The sequence below is a fragment of the Nematolebias whitei genome, chromosome 15 (genome assembly GCF_014905685.2).
Source record: "Nematolebias whitei isolate Nwh7 chromosome 15, NemWhi1, whole genome shotgun sequence".
NCBI classification, from domain to species: Eukaryota; Metazoa; Chordata; class Actinopteri; order Cyprinodontiformes; family Rivulidae; genus Nematolebias; species Nematolebias whitei.
Genome location: NC_056512.1, coordinates 8,725,093 through 8,745,480, shown reverse-complemented (window position 1 = coordinate 8,745,480; position 20,388 = coordinate 8,725,093). Strand labels below are relative to the sequence as shown.

Here is a 20,388-nt window from a genome sequence, read left to right as displayed (position 1 = left end):
GAATTGTAATAATTTGTAAAAGATTGTAAGTAAGATTAAAAAACAATCATTCATTAAGTTTATTTTGCACTTTAAGCAAATGGACAGGACATGTTCCCGATACTTTCTTGTGTAAAAATAAATCAAATTAAGCCAATATGCAGGGCCGAGTGAAATTTGTTTTCGTCATCCAATTTTCGTTTTATTTATTTTTAAATTTTCTCTTTTGTAACGTTACATTTTCCACACCTAAAAGTGTTGTATCATATGGTGGATTATTAAATTTTAAAATTACACATCCAGTCCTTTTGTTAAAATTAACGTACCTTTTGTTTGTTTTATAGGTGAGCAAAGAAAGTATTTTGTTTTACCCCTGGAAGTCCCATTACCACTGACACCTAGTGATGCTTAGGGGGAAAATCAGCAACCTTATTTAGTTGCCTAAGAGTACTATTTTTCTTCTCCTTCTTTCAGCTGTTCCTCACCACAGCGAACTAATGCCCCTTTTCCATTAGTACCGGTACTTAGCACCTGTTACTATTTTCAGTACCCATGGCTCTGTGGTTCTAACCGGTACGAAGAGGTACAAAAATGTGACGTCAGAACACTGTCGTCACTGATTGGTCGGGGGCGGAGTCACTGGATCCTTCAGAAACTTTTCAAAACAATAATCCGCCATTTGCAATTTCTTGGACTGGAGCAGCGACTGGATTTATTTTAAAGATCTTTAAAACAATACTGACAACATCTTGGTCTAATGTTGATATGCTGGCATTTTTTGTGCTAGGTGGCCGACAACATAATTTAGAGCAAGCTGGATGGAGCTCTGCTGGTGTACCCCGATCCTCCCTCCAGAGCCTCGGAGCGCCAGGCGGCAGAGCGTCATCTCCCCGGCTCCAAGTTCAGCTGGTCACCGCGGAAGATCCTTCGATGTGCCGACTCGGAGGCTCGGGCTCCGGATACCAGCCTTGTGTGCTCAGAGCTCCGCTGGTCACTGCGAAGCTGGAGATGGGGACTCGCAGATGGACGTTGCCAGACCCCGGCCGCGCGTAATCATGAAGGCTGAATCCCGATCCCACCCGGCAGTCAGGCGGACGGTGGAAGCGATTTTTAAATAAAATAATATTTTGTTTTTATACAAAAAATGTTTTAAAAAATTGCTGAAGCGATTAAATTTTTTTTTATTTTTTTTTACACGTAAAATGTTTTTTAAAATCGCTTCCACCGTTCGTCGCAGACCCGTCTCTGTCCGCCTGTCTGCGTGGGTCGGGCCTTCATGATTACGTGCGGCTGGGGTCTTGGAACGGCCTCTGTGAGTCACCAGCTGAGCTGGAGCTGGGAAGATGAGCTTGCCCGTCCTGTCTCCGGAGGAGAGGATCGTCATAAAAAAATAATATATATATATATATTTTAGCAATGAAGATTAAAAAAAATAAATAAATAAACGGTGCCAGCTTCATCATGAAATCCTGTTTTCACTTTAATGACTGTTAACTCAGCTGAAAATCATAAAAAGACACAAAACTATTGGATCTCAGAAATATTTCCCTCAAACATGTTTAAAGAAAAGAGACGACCTTCAGTTCAACTTTATTTTAACTCACAAATGTACAAATCACAAAACAAGAACTTTAAAGCAAAGCTAAAAATAAAATGTATATAAGTAAACAAGAAAGGAAACCACACATTTAAAATGAACATTAAAAGTAGACACGAGTGCAAATACATCAAATGATGATGAAAACCTATAAAAATTTAAATCTTATGTTTTTGTAGAATCTGGTTCATCAGAGTTTTAATTTATATACATATATATGTATATAAATATCACATATGATATATATATATATATACACACACACACACACACACACACACACACACACACACACACACACACACACACACACACACACACACACACACACACACACACACACACACACACACACACACACACACACACACACACACACACACACACACACACACACACACACACACACACACACACACATATATATACACACATGTGTGTACATATATATTTGTGTGTGTGTACATATATATTTGTGTGTGTGTGTGTGTATAAATATATATATATATGTGAATATATGTATATATATATATATATATTTATACACATGTACATACACACATACATGCATACATACATACACACAACTTCAAAATAACATAAATTCTCAACCTGTACTGAAAACAGTTTCTGCGTCTCAACGCCACCAGCTGGTGAGAGCTGGTGACGTCAATTTGAACCCCGCCCACTGGAACCGGTACTGAAAGCATAATGGAAACACAATCCGTACCGTACCGAGTAGAGTAGAGCCGTGCTGTACCGGTACTACAGGTACTAATGGAAAAGGGGCATAAGTTGCACGAAGACTTGGTGATTACTTTTACGCCGGATGCCCTTCCTGACACAACCACAGACCACCGCCCTACCACAGCCTTCTGTGCGGAGCAGAGAGCTGCCATCTAGGGAGCCCAGGGGAGCAGACGGATGGGGTTGAGGGCCCTGCTCAAGGGCCCAGAGTGGGGCAAATGAGGGTGGAGACAGGTGTGGGTGCTTCACAGTTCTAGAATTGCGCCGCTCAATGTGGCTGCATGTTGGAGCAGCTCTGTTACTTTCATTTTGAGATTTTACTTTTGGAAAACACAAAGTTTGTTTTCTCAGTCATCCAGGTATATAACAACAAAAAAGGTTGAATCACAAAGAAAACAAACTTTGTGTTTTTGAAACCATTAGTGAAAAGGCCAGACTTCAGGGGTATCTGAGGCAGGCTTGAAACACAAGAGTCAGGGTGGCTTCTGGGTAATACCAGATGGCTAGGCCTCAGACTGACAAAGCCTCTTGGATGAGGGGCGAAACGTTTCTTTTTAAAAAAACGAAGTCCAGATGACATGATTCAACCTTTTTTGTTGTTACTTTTGGAAACTTTAATTCCTCTTTTTCTAGATGTAACTCACATTTTTTGGATCATTGTTTCTTCTGGTATCAGATGCTGTGTAGCTGGAAGGATTTTTACTGAAACTTTTTTTAGTTTTGGACATTTGTTATGATGCGTAACCATGGCAACAAGGCAGTTTTCTACAACAAACAGCAGCTGATTAACATCTCAAAAGCTCAAATAATATCTCAACAACAGCCCAAAATCTCAAGTGAGTTGAAAAGGATGTTCTGTGGATGCATTCTCATCTACCTGCCAGCTGTGCTCGAGTGCCTGACCACTGAGATCATGGAACTAGCAGGAAATGCGGCTCATGACAGCGGAAGGACAGGATTGTCTTTCGGCATCTACAGTTGGTCATCTGCAGCGACGAGGAGCTCAGCAGACTGCTGGGAGGAGTGGCCATCGCTACAGCCCGAGGGTAACCGAGAGGAACCGAGAGGCCAGCTGAGTCTGAGTGGACGGATCAACGGCATCTGCAGCCAGTGTCTTAGGATCCACTGTGGGATGGACCTTTGCAAGAGATCCTTCCTGCCTACAGCCATCAGTATCTATAACATCTCTTAATGAAATGAGGATAATGAGTTACAACAACAAATAATTTCCCTCTGGGATTAAGTATTTTTGAATTGAATTGAATTCACCTTTCTCATCCACATTTTGATGTTGTTGGTCTGCGGAGTCAAAATGGCAACCTTCTGATCACAGGCTTGCCTTCTCTTATCTCTGTGCTACCACTCTCCATAAAAGTACTATAAAAATAATAATTAAAAAAAATATATACTTTTTTGGAGAAAGAAATAAGGCATTTCCCTCTATTAGTACAGAAGTCCCTTGCTACTTCGCGGTTTAATTTTGTTGACTCGCTCTTTCAGTTTTTCAAAGTAAGATTGGACATGACACACAACTGGCTGATTGATGAGCCACACAAGAAGCATGGATTGTTTATTTAAAATAAATTATTTTACATGATTTTGCACCTGTGTGCAGCTCGCAGGTGTGGCAAGTGCCACCTTTGAGTGAGGTGCTGTGATGATTGATATGTCAGGATTAGCCAGCATCACAACTCACGTGATGGAAAGACAACCGAATGTGTGAGCAGCCAGCTGCAGGCTTTAGAATGGGACTTGACGAACACCCGTTTTAAGAGTGGTGCTTCATTTATACACCACCGTGTTTCATTCTGTGCCTCTTAAGTTTCTATGGCAGCTTACAGAGGAGCTTGCCTAACTGAGGAACTGTTTGTGAAAGAGGCTGTGCCTGAGCTCACCACTTCATGAGAAACATCAGCTCTCCACTCGAGTCGGTTGCTCCAATAATTCTTTCAGGCTGCAGTCCTCTACCAAAACCTCTGGTCTTTTCACCCTTAAAAAGGACAGGAGTAAGAAAAATTACTAAATACATAGACTGTCAATGAGAGTAAATTCACCATAGAAGTGCAGCTCATGTACCATCTCACTTACCTCCTCCTTCCTCTTTTTTCCAGCCCTTTCCTCAGACTCTCCTGAGGCCTCACTGGTTGATTTCCTCTTACTTTCTTTCTTTTTTTCCTCCTTCTCTTTGTGTTTCTGCATGTATGCTGCAATAAGGTCAGGACAATCCAAGTTCTCCTCTGGCTCCCATGTATTATCCTCACTGGACAGAGTACAGAGCAACACACAAAATGTGATAAATTAAACATCTTTCACTATGCAACTACATATGTTTGCATTTACAAACGGACAGGGTTCCTAAACATGTTCCAGTTTGAAAATCTTTATTTTGAACACTGGGAGGGAGTGGAGGGGTTTCCTTTAGTAAATAAGAATGCTGATGGTTAGAATGCAACAAAAAAAGAAAAGTAGAGCCTGACCAATATATTTGTAGGGTTGATATAGGCCTTTGGGGTTCTATCTGTATCGCGGTAATTGTCCCATTTTCGCAGATATAACAGGTTCTAATTTTAACCACTAAAATTCTGTGAAGGCACATGAAGACTACTTTGAAGTCATGCAGACAAAGCAGGGAGCAAATGTGTAGGCATTTTGCTGAACAGAGCATGGTACGTATATTTAACTGATCTGTGAAACAAATCAAAAATAATAAATTATCCAACATTTTTCAGTCAGGTCATCTGGACAGTTTCTTTTTTTTTTTTTGTGCTGAAATGTTTCGTCTTTGGTCCGGAGGGCTTCATCAGTCAAGGAAACACTCAACAAAACTGATTCTTCTCCCAACAGCTTACTCCAAAGTGGAACAAACCAGTTCTGCTTGTGATAAGATTGTCTCTTTGGTATGCCCCCTCCTCCATTGCCGGCCCTCTTCCTTGTTGACAGTCTTGTCAAACTGGTTGAAAACAACAAAGTCCATCCATGCTCAATAATCCAGGTAAACAATCCAACATTTTTCAGTCAGGTCATCTGGAAAGTTTCTTTTTTGGGGGCTGAAACGTTTCTCCTTCGGTCCGGAAGGCTTCATCAGTCAAGGAAACACTCAACAAAACGTTGGTTACGCACTGTAACCCCAGATTCTATGAATATAGGCGTAGCCCTTTAAGGCTGTCGCTTAGTGGGTGGGTTTTATCACGTCATGCGAAGCATTACACTGAAAAATTTAGTCCACGCCCACCTGCTGTGTGGGCCCCACCCGGTCCGTATAAATTACGCTAAGAGCAGGTAATCGGCTCCCAAATAGCTTTTTCTTCAGCCACTTAGGAGCCAGTGAGGCCCTACGCTTAAAGGGCTACGCCTATCTTCGCCTTAAAGGGCGAAGCCTATATGAAATAGAAATGATTCTTCTCCCAACAGCTTACTCCAAAGTGGAACAAACAAGTTCTGCTTGTGATAAGATGGTCTCTTTGTTACGCCCCCTCCTCCATTGCCGGCCCTCTTCCTTGTTGACAGTCTTGTCAAACTGGTTGTAAACAACAAAGTCCATGCTCAATAATCCAGGTAAACAATCAAACATTTTTCAATCAGGTCATCTGGACAGTTTCTTTCTTTTTTGGGGGCTGAAACGTTTCGCTTTTGTTCCAGAAGGCTTCATCAGTCAAGGAAACACTCAACAAAACTGATTCTTCCCCCAACAGCTTACTCCAAAGTGGAACTGTTCCAGATGACCTGACTGAAAAATGTTGGATTGTATACATGGATTATTGGGCATGGACTTTTTTGTTAATAATAAATTATCTTCAATCCTACAATTAGCTTGTTATTAGCTACATGCCTCTCAAGTTAGCAAGCTAACGTTTAGATAACCTAGCATAGTATATTACCTTGTAAATTGTTATCCAGGCCAATAAATCTAACGTTGAGGTGAAACATATCAGTTAAGGCTCCAGTATACTGCCGCGTATGTCCATTCATGCGTACGTACGCGTGTACGGTAGGCAGAGGGTTTAGACATGATACTCCAGCGAACACCCTGAGCAGCTGCAGAGCAGCTTCACAGACAAGGGGCGTTTACCTTCGGGACAAATTGAGGTCGCCGATTGGTCATTTGCTGACATGCCTACTGGATTGATTGACAGGTCGGAAAAAAGAAAAAAGCGAGTGCTGGCAGCCTCCGCCGCAGCGGTGTTCTCTGTTTATATGTTGTTAATAAAAAGATCTAAAAAAATCAGGGAGAGCTGGCTCTACAACCCACACATCAGACCAGCCCACCAGGAAAGCTCCAGACCCTCCCGCAGCCACGCTGGACCTGAGTTTAATTCGCTCGCGACAAATTCCTCCATTTCTCACCATTTCAAGTCATGGCATCAACGGAGAAGGAAGAGATCACTGCCTCTTGGCAAAAAAACAAAGGAAAACGCCAGATCAGGGATGAAGAAGGGGAATTTAATACATTGGTGTCGCATACAAAACAGTCCCTCGCTGGGCAGTTTATTGTGCGACACCGCGTATGCGTATGCAGTCGTAAAAATTTGAGCTTTGCATGGACATGCCCTGGGGGGTACGCACGTACCTTTGCGAACGTACGTGTGCACCTCTGCGTATGGATGTACGCGGCAGTATACTGGAGGCTTTAGTAATGTTATCTTTGTTGTCCTCAATGAAATGCATTGTCTGAAATCATGACTTCTCTGCAATGAAAAGAAAATGTTACTGTGGTCAATACTAATTAGACCATCACCATATGTGAGTGACTGTTGAAACTATGAACAGGGAAGGGCGTTTTTTTTTTGTTTAATTTATGTTTTTGTAACACACTTGATAAATTTATGGTGAATAGTGGAGAATAGAAAATGCGAACTCACGTTAGGAAGACTGTTTATTGCAACACTTGTAAACCTAATGTGGGACTAGGTATAGCGGGTAGGGGTGCGAATCTCTGTGTCTGGTGATTCAATTCGATTCAGATTTTTGGTGTCATTATTCGATTAGATTCGAAATCGATTTTTCGATCCAGAAACGATTTTTTATTGAAATGGTCATAAATTTTGTTTCAAATATGTAACTGACATAATGTAACACATTGTTATATTTGTAACCAATTAACAATTAATTGCATTTGCAATAATATCACGATATGACAAAACAAGATTTTCTAATAGCAAAGGCTGCAATTTGACTGGTCACATGATCTGGTTACGTCACTTGCGAGTGAGCGGAGCAAAGCAGAGCAGGGAGTGGGAGAAGTCAACACTGCGCTTTAACCAGTTGCACAATGGTGTCAGTTTCAACAGAACACATCTGAAAGTTTGGTATCAAAGAGCGACAGAATGTCCGTTGTTTGAATTATTTTGGCTATAAAAAAGAAGACGCTGCGCAATGACATGTATTGTGTAGAACCTGCCCTGCTGCTGTTGCTACCTATTGAGGTAACACCACAAATCTTTATCAACACTTCAAAAAAACCACCACAAAGACATTTACAATAGTTGCACGGTAAGAATGCCAACAACCGGTGCTTCAACTTGAAGTAAGCAAAGTACCGGCCGACAGGGATCACTGACCTAACTCTTTGAAGGCATTACTCCATATGAACATAATTTGAAACGGCATGCGTAAATAACTAGCAACAATGGGGTTCATAGTGAGACATGATGCCCATTAAAATAATGACCACGCCTGGGTTTACGGCTTTGGTAAGCACAATGGATAAGCATTTCAGAATGCCCTTGCGTACACATTTTGGCCAAGACGCTATCCTGGAGCTATAAAAAAATAAAATAAAAAAGCAGAAACAGACCCAAAAAAGTTCAATCTGGTCCACAGGACATAAAAAAAAAAAAAAAAAAAAACAAAGCAAAAAATGTAGAAACGTTTCGTCTCTCATCCGAAAGACTTCCTCAGTCTGAGGTGCTGTATTCAGCTCAGTCTCTTAAATAGCACCTTCTCAGAGTGGATCAACTAGTTTGCTGCTGACAACCAAAACCAGCTGCTCACATGGTCAAGAAGGCGCATCAGCCTAACAATGGATCATTAGCACCCTGATGGCTGTTTACTATTCACAGGGGGTTGAGTGATACTAGCAATAACAGCATTGTAAGAGGGGGACAGTTGAACACAGAGGCCTCCACCCCTGTTTAATGATGGACGGTTTCTTTTCACAAAGATGGCCTCCTTTACTCCTCTCAAACCATCGTTCCTCTCTATCAAGGACATGAACATCTTCATCCCTGAAAGAGTGACCGCTGGCCTGGAGATGAGTGTAGACTGCAGAGTCCTGGCCTGATGATGTTGATCTTCTGTGCTGGGCCATCCTTTTGGCCAGTGGCCGTTTAGTTTCCCTGATGTAGGACTGATCAAAGCCCTCCTGACACTGAACAGCATACACAATATTACTCTGTTTGTGCCGGGGAACTGGATCTTTGGGATGAACCAGTCTTTGCCGTAATATATTTTGGGGTTTAAAAGCCACTGGGACGTTATGTTTAGAAAATAAACGTCTCAGTTTCTCTGATACTCCCTCAACGTACGGAATGACCACTGGTCTGGGTTCCTCCTTTTTCACCTGATGGCTGACTGGAGTCCTATTTGGGTTTCTTCTCTGCGTCCAGGAAGGCCCAGTTAGGATCACCACATTGTTCTAGAGCCTGTTTTGTGTAGGATTTCTCCTTCTGCCTGGCTCCTGAGTTAGTGGGGATGCTGTCTGCTCTGTGATACAGAGTCCTGATGACTCCTAACTTGTGCTCCAAAGGGTGATTGGAGTCAAACTGCAAATACTGGTCTGTGTGGGTGGGTTTGAGGTACACCTCGGTTTGCAAATGTCCTCTATCAGAGACTGAGACCTCACAGTCCAAGAAAGCCAACCTGCCATTTTTACATCTTCTCGTGTGAACTTGATGTATTTATCCACAGAGTTGATGTGGTCAGTAAAATGTTGGACTTCCTGAGATTTAATTTTAACCCAGGTGTCGTCAACATACCTGAACCAATGACCTGGTGGTGTCCCTGAAAAGGACGTCAAGGCTCTCTTTTCTACCTCCTCCATGTACAGGTTGGTAACAATAGAAGAAACTGGAGACCCCATAGCACACCCATGTTTCTGCCTATAATATTGCTCCCCATATGTGAAGTAGGTTGACTGCAGGCACAGTTTCAAGAGTTGACACAGTTGTTCTGTGGAAAGCGTGGTCCTGCTGCTCAGAGTGGTGTCTGATTTTAATCTTAAACTGACCACCTCTACTGCATCATCAACAGTAATGCACATAAAGAGTGATGTGACATCAAAAGAGACCATTGTTTCATCAGTCTCCACGATGACATCCCTCACCTTATCCACAAAGTCCATGGTGTTCTGTATGTGGTGTTCTGAGCTGCCAACTAAAGGGTTGAGTACAGACGCCAGATATTTGGAAACATTGTAAGTGACCGAGTTAATCATGCTAACAATTGGTCTTAAAGGTACAACTTGTTTGTGGATTTTAAGTAAACCATACAGACTAGGTGTGGCCTCCCCTGGGTACTGTGGTACAGAATACGGTCAATAGCCTTGTCCTGCTCCAAATTTTTCAGGCAATCTATAAGGGCTGCAACAAGGAATCGATAAAATCGGTAAAAATCGATTAAAAGCGTTGGCAACGAATTTCGTTATCGATTTGTTGTGTTGCACGATTATGCGTCTTTCATGGCGCTGCGGAGCCATTTCGTTTTGTTCACAGACAGTTCATTGTCAATGCTGACTGACTGAATAAAGTTTGGAAAAAAAAAAAACTGCAGCGCGAGTTGAACAGAGCGAGGGGGGAGGGGAGCAAAGCAGAGACTGTTTTCAAAGGAAATTTAAGTAAATTTTACAAATGACCAACGCAGCGAAAACTGTTCGACCCAAGTCCTCCAAAGTGTGGGAGAACTTCACAAAGCTAAAAACTGAGAAGCATGCCGCTTTGAAAATCACCGACACGACACGGGAGAACCACGGAGATAAACGTAAACATGTCGGAGTCACGAGGAGGAGGAAGGAGCCGCAGCTGATACAACTCACTACAATAATCCACACTTTTAATCCAGATTACAATAATCCACACTTTTAATCCATGTTACAATAATCCACACTTTTAATACAGGTTACAATATTCCACACTTTTAATCCAGGTTACACTCTTCCCTCAATGACACATTTTACAAAGTAGCTACATATTGTGCAGGTATAAAGATACATTTGTATATATTTTTGTGTACATTTATTTTTTAAGCTATATGACTAACTTTTATTTTTTATTATTCAATATTTTACTAACAGAATAGTCAAATAGCAACCTGTTTTTGTGTGAATTACTATGTCAGTCAAATGTTCAATTTTGGAATAAAGGGGTGGAAATTAAAACTTTTTTTTTTTTTTCCGATTCATCGAGTAATCGAAAAAATAATCAGCCGATGAATCGATTATTGAAATAATCATTAGTTGCAGCTCTACAATTTATTAACTTCTTCTTGTAACCACTTCCTGGATCTCTTTTCAGAGGTTCATAAATGGTTAAGTCACTAAGGAGTGCCATAACTTTCTCATGATAGTTTTTCTGGTTCAAAATCACTGTGCACCTTCCTTTGTCTGCTGGGAGAATGATGATTCTTGACCGTGTGAGCAGCTGGTATTGGTTGTCAGCAGCAAACTGGTTGATCCACTCTGAGAAGATACTATTTAAGAGACTGAGCTGAATACAGCACCTCAGACTGAGGAAGTCTTTCGGATGAGAGACGAAACGTTTCTACATTTTTTGCTTTGTTTTGTTTTTTGTTTGAATGTCCTGAGGACCAGATCAAACTTTTTTGGATTTTTTTTACCTGGATTATTGAGCATGCATCAGGATAAGCAGAAACAGAGTTGCAGCGGAGCTGAAACCAGTGTAGTTTTTGTAACTGAAACAGACTGCTTGTGTTCGTTGAAAAATACATGAGAATTCATTGACAAATAATCGCATATTAAATCGCAATGTTAAGGTAAAAAAATAAAAATTAAAAAACTCGTAATTAGAATATTTTCCTAAATCGTTCGTCCTTATTTGTAACAAGTGTTCTCTCGACCTTTACCTCTCTAAGTGGCTTTAAACATCTGTTAAGTTTCTGGCAAAAACCAATGCAGACATGTTCCTGTTTTTTAGTTTTCTACACCACCTTATAATCTAGCTTTATTTTCGCTACTTTTTCCTTTTGACTTTCCTTTTGGTTTCTACTTAATTCTAATTTATTTTTAAAAAATAATCATTTGTATGCCTCTTTTGTGACTGTCTATTGTTGTCGTTATCCGCGGTTGTCATCACTCTTTGTTAAAGAAATCAGGTCTCTCATGTACCGTATTTTCCGGCATATATGTCACAGTTTTTTTTCATAAATTTACATGCCCTGCAACTTATAGGCTGAAGCAATGTATTAGTGGACTTTTTTTTCCATATTTATAAACCAATTTTTGGCTGAGATATGACCGTTTTCATTCATTCTGACTGGAAAAAAAAAAAAAAAATTGACCAGCACCACTTTCAGCCACTTGATGTCAGCAGACTAGTAAAAATTGAACAGTACCATTTTCAGCCATTAGACGGCAGAAGAGTAATAGTAGCAGTAAGGCATGCCATTGCATCATAAGACAAAAACAAAAAGCTTTTATTTATTATACTTTAGTTAATAATTAGTGGGGTTTTTTCCTTGAACTTTTTTGATTTACCATGTTGTAGAAGACAGAATCTTCACCACCTATTAAAATACAAAATTGGTCTGCCATAAAACCCACTATCATTCTGAATTTACAAAAACAGAATGGGAGGCAGAGCTTTCAGTTATCAGGCTCCTCTCTTGTGGAACCAACTTTCAATCTCTGTCTGTGAGGCTGACACATTATCCAGCTTTAAAACTAGGCTTAAGACTTTCCTTTTTGCTAAATCCTATAGTTAGGGTCGGCTTGGGTTTCCTGAGCTGTCCCTTAGTTATGCTACTATAGGCTTAGACTGCTGGAGGACAAACTGACCACAATTTTCACACTGCTACTGTCTTTACTTACTCTGATCAACCTGTTTTGTATTTGTAATTGTTTTGTCTATCCTCAACTTGATTTTTTTGTCTTTCAGGTACACCTGGACCTATATCTGGACCTACCATTCTGTGTTTGTCTGTCTCTCCTTCCTGTCCTCTCAAACCAGCCAGTCAAAGCAGATGGCCGCTTGTCCTAAGCCTGGTTCTGCTGGAGGTTTCTTCCTTTTAAAAGGGAGTTTTTCCTTTCCACTGTTGCCACTGTGCTTGCTCAGGATGGGAGACTGCGACAAAGCCAAGATTCAACTTGTCTGCTGGCCTACTTAGATAGAGAACTTTACTTATTGGCTTTTATATATGTGAATGTTCCTGTAAAGTGCCCTGAGACAACTTTGTTGTCATTTGGCCCTATATAAATAAACTGAATTGAATTGCTCGGTGCTTGGAAGTAAAACCAGCTGCACTGCCCCAGCGAAATGAAACTAATTTGACCACTAAAGTGCATTTATTAAGCAAACGTTCAACAGAGACACATCTTTTCTATAATTTTGAGCAAACAATTGTTTTAGGTGCTTTTCTTGTTAAATTTTGAAGAAATGAGCATCGTTCCTCCTTCCAGATTTCCTCCCTCTGCGCGCTCCCGGACAACCGAGTCAGCAAACTATTTTTGAAATTCAACTGATTTGACCATTAAAGTGCATTTTTTAAGGAATAGTTCAACTAAGACACACCTTTGCTATAATTTTGAGCAAATAAATTATTCTTAGGTGGCTATCCTGATAAATTTGCACAGCAACTCGTCACTTGCATCCGTGTATCAGCTTTTGAAATACAGCTGATTGGACAGTCAAAGTGCATGTATAGTTCCCTCCAAAAGTATTGAAACAGCAAGGCAAATTACATTGATTTTCTTATACACTGAAGTCATCTGCGTTTAATATCAAAAGATGAGCATGAGACAAGAGTTCAGAGTTTCAGTTTTTATTTCCTAGTATTTACATGTAGATGTGTTAAATAAATCAGGACATACCACTGTTAAGATATTTTTGGACTGGTCCTATGGTTTTGATCTGCTCAGAGACGGGATTATAAAGAAATTATGACCAGGTTCTGATTGGGTTAAACATGGCCAGCAGCTTTTAGAGAGTCTCTCTGGGATTCAATATCTGTCACGGAATAGAGTTTAATCTGCTTGCCACATCACGTAGAAAGGCTTTTTGAAGCACCTCATATTTCCTAACACATCAGAACCACATAAGATCCACTGAGATCACACGTAGTCACGCCGCCTCATACACTGACAGGTTGAGCTCCCCTTCTGCAAAGGAGGAGTCTAGGTCCCTATAAATGAGTAATGACATGGGACATCGGGGTTCTTCCAGGTCTGTGAACGCGTCACAGACCGGAGAGTCCAGCGCTGTAAATTGTAACTTTTTCCTGCCTCGATTTTAATACAATTGGTAAAACTCAATTGACGTTTCCTTGATTTATTGATAATGAGAGTTGCCACTTCTGAGGGAGGTTCGAGCCGGGGGGAAAGACGTGGGCTGGAGGGGATTTCCGGGTCCAGTGGCCCGCAGCCAGCTTCCGTCTTTAACAGCTGGTGCCTGAAACCCGGTCTCCCGTCTTTGGAAGTGGTAGATGCTTGTTTCATATTGTTTAATGGTGACACAGCAGCAGGTGACCAAGTCAGAGCAGACTGTTTCTAGCAGACTTTTAACATGAGGTAAGCAGAAAACCTGTTAAATCGAATTTCTGCATGTCCCTTAAGGACTTCAGGCCTCTCTGTTTTCGGTCTGGTGCACACAGTTTAGTGAACTAAAAGGCAGTAGAACGTTACAGTATAATACGTGATTTTGTGAGTGTATTTATCAGACGTAACAATTTATATACGTGACTTTTTTTCGCCTGGCCGCGCAGGGAGCAAGCCAGAAGCGTTGGCAACAACGCTAACCGTAAGTGGTACGCGAGCGTTATAAACACAGAAAACGTTAATTGTGCGCTAAAATTAAGCTTCGTCCAGTTGATTTAAATGCCTGTATATAAATTGTTGTTTGTTTATTGAAGAGATACAGAGGATACGACGTGACTGACGGTTTAAGAGCCCCACGTAAAAATTGTGACGTCATTTTTGCTGACGGTAGAATCTTTACGAGAAATGTGCTCAGTCCGAAAGACGTTCCGGGTGTAATTACCCGTCGCTGTTTATCAGAAACTTGTTAAAACTTGGATGTCTGGACAGTGTCAAGAGGTGGGTCATGTGACAGTTCGAAGAAAACTCTACGTGGTTTTTGGGTGCCTGTGGGGAGAAATTATTACCTCCTCGAATGAAAGTGATGACCTCGGGTTTCTGTTTATTATAGCCTCCTTAGGTCTGTAGCAAAGGAAAACAGACTGGTCAGCAGTGCATCCCTGAGCGACATAGCTGTTGTTATATATATATATATATATATTTATACATTTTTATTCTTGTCTACTTTTGGTCGGGGCTGTACATCTGATATGGCAGAATCCTTAAAATACACCTAAATTTGAATGATCCCTAGAAAGAATCTAGAAGTAGAATGGTCCCTAGGAAGAACCTAGAAGGGGTACCTTAGAATTTGTGGAGTGTTGCTATGGTAAACATAGGGATAATTAGAAATCTTTAGAACAAGCAGAGAGGGACAGATAGATAATTTTCATGGTCAAGAGAGAGTAAAATGTTTTTGTTGGATTAGGGTTTTGCAGATGAGGATATGGATTTATTAAAAACAGGGACATATAGCTTTTTAGAATAAGCAATGAGGGAAATATGTTTTTATAAGTTGAGGGACAGACAAGAACCTTAGTTAGGCAGGAATAGGGAAATATAACATTGTAAATGTCATGTATATTTGTTACATGAATTATGTTGGAATGTGAGTGTCTGCTGTATGAATGATAGTGTATGTTTGTTAATGTATAACTGATATGGGTTACTTTACAGATATTGATAAGATTGAAAACTGATAACTTTAGCAGCCATCTAGTACAAGGTCACTTAACGACAGGAAATGTACATAGACTTATAAAACCCAAGGCGGAGGAAATCATCAAACATCAGGCATAAAATTGGTAAGTGACCTTTTTATATTAACATAAATTTATTTAAATAACTTTTGAAGACCAACAGGTACAGTTCAATTTGGGAGCCCAGACAGAAAACCGAAATCTCCACACTCAAGTTGATGTGAGTAGATGAATACACAAAGACCTTCTCTCTGAAGATAATGTGACAGGTCAAAGATGTTTTTCATTTACCACAGTACAGGTCCTTCTCAAAAAATTAGCATATTGTGATAAAGTATATTGTGATTTTCCATAATGTAACGGTAAAAATGAAACTTTCATATATTTCAGATTCATTGCACACCAACTGAAATATTTCAGGTTTTTAATTGTTTTAATACTGATTATGGCATACAGATCATGAAAACCCAAAATGCCTGTCCCAAAAAAATTAGCATACCATGAAAAGGTTCTCTAAACAAGCTATTAACCTAACCATCTGAATCAACGACGTAACTCTAAACACCTGCAAAAGATTCCTGAGGCTTTTAAAAACTCCCAGCCTTGTTCGTTACTCAAAACCGCAATCATGGGTAAGACTGCCGACCTGACTGTTGTCCAAAAGACCATCATTGACACCCTCAAGCAAGAGGGTAAGACACAGAAAGAAATTGCTGAACGAATAGGCTGTTCCCAGAGACCTGTATAAAGGCACCTCAGTGGGAAGTCTGTGGGAAGGGAAAAGTGTGGCAGAAAATGCTGCACAACGAGAAGAGGTGACCGGACCCTGAGGAGGGTTGTGGAGAAGGGGCGATTCCAGACCTCGGGGGACCTGCGGAAGCAGTGGACTGAGTCTGGAGTAGAAACATCCAGAGCCACCGTGCACAGGCGTGTGCAGGAAATGGGTTACAGGTGCCACATTCCCCAGGTCAAACCACTTTTGAACCAGAAACAGCGGCAGAAGCGCCTGACCTGGGCTACAGAGAAGCAGCACTGGACTGTTGCTCAGTGGCCCAAAGTACTTTTTTTGGATGAAAGCAAATTTTGCATGTCATTTGGAAATCAAGGTGCCAGAGTCTGGAGGAAGACTGGGGAGAAGGAAATGCCCAAATGCCAGAAGTCCAGAGTGAAGCACCCACAGTCAGTGATGGTCTGGGGTGCCATGTCAGCTGCTGGTGTTGATCCACTGTGTTTTATCAAGGGCAGGGTCAATGCAGCTAGCTATCAGGAGATTTTGGAGCACTTCATGCTTCCATCTGCTGAAAAGCTTTATGGAGATGAAGATTTCATTTTTCAGCACAACCTGGCACCTGCTCACAGTGCCAAAACCACTGGTAAATGGTTTACTGACCATGGTATTACTGTGCTCAATTGGCCTGCCAACTCTCCTGACCTGAACCCCATAGAGAACCTGTGGGATATTGTGAAGAGAAAGTTGAGAGACGCAAGACCCAACACTCTGGATGAGCTTAAGGCCGCTATCGAAGCATCCTGGGCCTCCATAACACCTCAGCAGTGCCACAGGCTGATTGCCTCCATGCCACGCCGCATTGAAGCAGTCATTCATGCAAAAGGATTCCCGACCAAGTATTGAGTACATAACTGAACATGATTTGAAGGTTGGCGGTTTTTGTATTAAAAACACTTGTCTTTCATTGGTGGGATGAAATATGCTAATTTTTTGGGACAGGCATTTTGGGTTTTCATGAGCTGTATGCCATAATCATCAGTATTAAAACAATTAAAGACCTGAAATATTTCAGTTGGTGTGCAATGAATCTGAAATATATGAAAGTTTCATTTTTATCATTACATTATGGAAAATAATGACCTTTATCACAATATGCTAATTTTTTGAGAAGGACCTGTAGCACTTTTCTATCTTATTTCAAGATACTCAAAGCGCTTTACACTACAATCTGTGTCCTCATTTACCCATTCATACATCACTCTACTAGATCCCTACAAAGCTAATGGAACAAATCATTTTAATGAGACTAATCAGTGCTTTAGATCACATTCATACACTGATGGGACACACATCAGAGACTATGAGGGGTTTAGTGTCTTGCCCAGAGACACATGCGACTGCTGGTGGATTCAAACCCCCAACTCTCGCATTGGAGGACGACTGCTCTAACCACTCAGCCACAGCCGCTCCAATCCTAGAGGAAACCCTGCACTAACAATAATAATATAAATAAGGTGTAGTAAACAGCAGCCTGAACATGAGTCTGAGCAGATGAGTATAAATATTGCAGCTTAGGGGTAAGAAATCAGCAGCACAGATAAAATGTCCAATGTCCAATTAAAGCAGGTTTGACAAACTCACAAAACGGGGCCAAAATTATAACCTTTTTTAAACGAAGGCCAATTTCAGAATCTACATCAACTCAAATCAGATATCCAACATCTTTTCTTGGTCACAGGTTTCTCAACAAGAGTTTGATTGGTCTCATTTGTTCTCTTTTGTGCTTTCGACATCATAATCAAAAAATACTGAAAAAAAAAAAAAAATTCAAGAGATAGAAGTATTTTACGTTTCACATATCATCTTGGGGGCCAGAAAAGACGTCGACGAGGGCCACATAAGGCCCCCGGGCCTTGAGTTTGACACATACAGTAGGAATTAAAGTGTCACTACAGTGATTTGTCTGGTTAGGAATTTAAGAGTCTTACAGCTTCAGGGTAGAAGTTGTTCCTCAGTCTAGTGGTTCAAATTCAATTAAATTATGTACCTAAAGATTTCCATTTATTCATCTCCTAAATCTGGAAGTATAAAGATGGTTATACTCACTCTGAGAATCCCTTCCATTTCAGCAGAAACTCCACTTTGCCCTTGACAACTCGACGGTCAAGAACTTTTTCTACCACATACTCCTCTTCCTCCTCCTCCTCAGCAGCACCAGCAGCAGCTGGTGTTGATGCTGCTGGTGGTGCTATTGCTGCAGCATCTGCAGCTGGGGGGGCTGGCTGCTGCGGCTCCTCCTCCTCAACCTTCTTGCCTTTCTTTACTGCTACGGTCGCCAGTTTGACGCTTGCAGAGATCCCTTGGTGTGGGCACAGGACAAAACAAGAAAAGGTGGCATTAAAAACACAATACCAGAACAAGATAAGTGCTATGCCTAAAAAAGTTAAATCTGGTCCTCTGAACATTCAAAAAAAACAAAACAAAGCAAATCAACAAAAAAATGTAGAAACGTTTCGTCTCTCATCCGAGAGACTTCCTCAGTTTGAGGAGTTGTATTCAGCTCAGTCTCTTAAATAGCACCGTCTCAGGGTGGATCAACCAGTTTTGCTGCTGACAACCAAAACCAGCTGATCACATGCTCAAGAAGGACCATCAGCCTAACAATGGATCATTAGCACACTGATGGCTGTTTACTACTCACAGAGGGCTGAGTGATACTAGCAATCACAGCATTGTAAGAGGGGGACAGTTGAACCCGGAGGCCTCCACCCCTGTTTAATGATGGACGGTTTCTTTTCACAAAGATGGCCTCCTTTACTCCTCTCTCAAACCATCGTTCCTCTCTATCCAGGATGTGAACATCTTCATCCCTGAAAGAGTGACCGCTGGCCTGGAGATGAGTGTAGACCGCAGAGTCCTGGCCTGATGATGTTGATCTTCTGTGCTGGGCCATCCTTTTGGCCAGTGGCTGTTTTGTTTCCCCGATGTAAGACTGATCACAGCCCTCCTGACACTGAACAGCATACACAACATTGCTCTGTTTGTGCCGGGGGACTGGATCTTTGGGATGAACCAGTCTTTGCCGTAATGTATTTTGGGGTTTAAAAGCCACTGGGACGTTATGTTTAGAAAATAAACGTCTCAGTTTCTCTGATACTCCCTCAACATATGGAATGACCACTGGTCTGGGTCTGGGTTCCTCCTTTTCACCTGTTGGCTGACTGGAGTCCTGTTTGGGTTTCTTCTCTGCTTTCAGGAAGGCCCAGTTAGGATATCCACATTGCTCTAGAGCCTGTCTTGTGTGGGATTTCTCCTTCTGCCTGGCTCCTGAGCTAGTGGGGACGCTGTCTGCTCTGTGATACAGAGTCCTGATAACTCCTAACTTGTGCTCCAAAGGGTGATGGGAGTCAAACTGTAAATACTGGTCTGTGTGTGTGGGTTTGCGGTACACCTCAGTTTGCAAATGTCCTCTATCAGAGACTGAGACCTCACAGTCCAAGAAAGCCAACCTGTCATTTTTTACATCTTCTCGTGTGAACTTGATATATTTATCCACAGAGTTGATGTGGTCAGTAAAATGTTGGACTTCCTGAGATTTGATTTTAACCCAGGTGTCGTCAACATACCTGAACCAATGACTTGGTGGTGTCCCTGAAAAGGACGTCAAGGCTCTCTTTTCTACCTCCTCCATGTACAGGTTGGCAACAATAGGAGAAACTGGAGACCCCATAGCACACCCATGTTTCTGCCTATAATATTGCTCCCCATATGTGAAGTAGGTTGACTGCAGGCACAGTTTCAAAGGTCCATCAAGGTTCAAACCGTCCATCATTAAACAGGGGTGGAGGCCTCCGGGTTCAACTGTCCCCCTCTTACAATGCTGTGATTGCTAGTATCACTCAGCCCTCTGTGAGTAGTAAACAGCCATCAGTGTGCTAATGATCCATTCTTATGCTGATGGTCCTTCTTGAGCATGTGATCAGCTGGTTTTGGTTGTCAGCAGCAAAACTGGTTGATCCACCCTGAGACGGTGCTATTTAAGAGACTGAGCTGAATACAGCTCCTCAGACTGAGGAAGTCTCTCGGATGAGAGACGAAACGTTTCTACATTTTTTTGTTGATTTGCTTTGTTTTGTTTTTTTTTTGAATGTCCAGAGGACCAGATTTAACTTTTTTAGATTTTTCTACCTGGATTATTGAGCATGCATCAGGATATAAGTGCTATGTGTTGTCATCATTTTATGTTCCCATACAATGGCAAAATTAGTTCTCAGCATTTAACCCATCGCACCTGGGATACACCCAGGTGGAGAAATGGGCAGCTATGCAAAGGCCC

The 20,388-nt window shown here is 41.4% G+C and overlaps 1 protein-coding gene across 1 annotated transcript in view; it reads right to left on the bottom strand.

Moving 5' to 3' along the window:
- cbx1a (chromobox homolog 1a (HP1 beta homolog Drosophila)) overlaps positions 1–20,388 on the bottom strand; it is a 138,503-nt gene that overhangs the window by 828 nt on the left and 117,287 nt on the right. The window contains exons 3-5 of the mRNA XM_037689309.1: positions 18,159–18,411; positions 4,412–4,583; positions 4,219–4,313 (exon numbers count right to left, since the gene is read on the bottom strand). Coding sequence (XP_037545237.1) covers positions 4,219–4,313; positions 4,412–4,583; positions 18,159–18,411 — 520 coding nt within the window. The remainder of the gene's footprint in view (positions 1–4,218; positions 4,314–4,411; positions 4,584–18,158; positions 18,412–20,388) is intronic.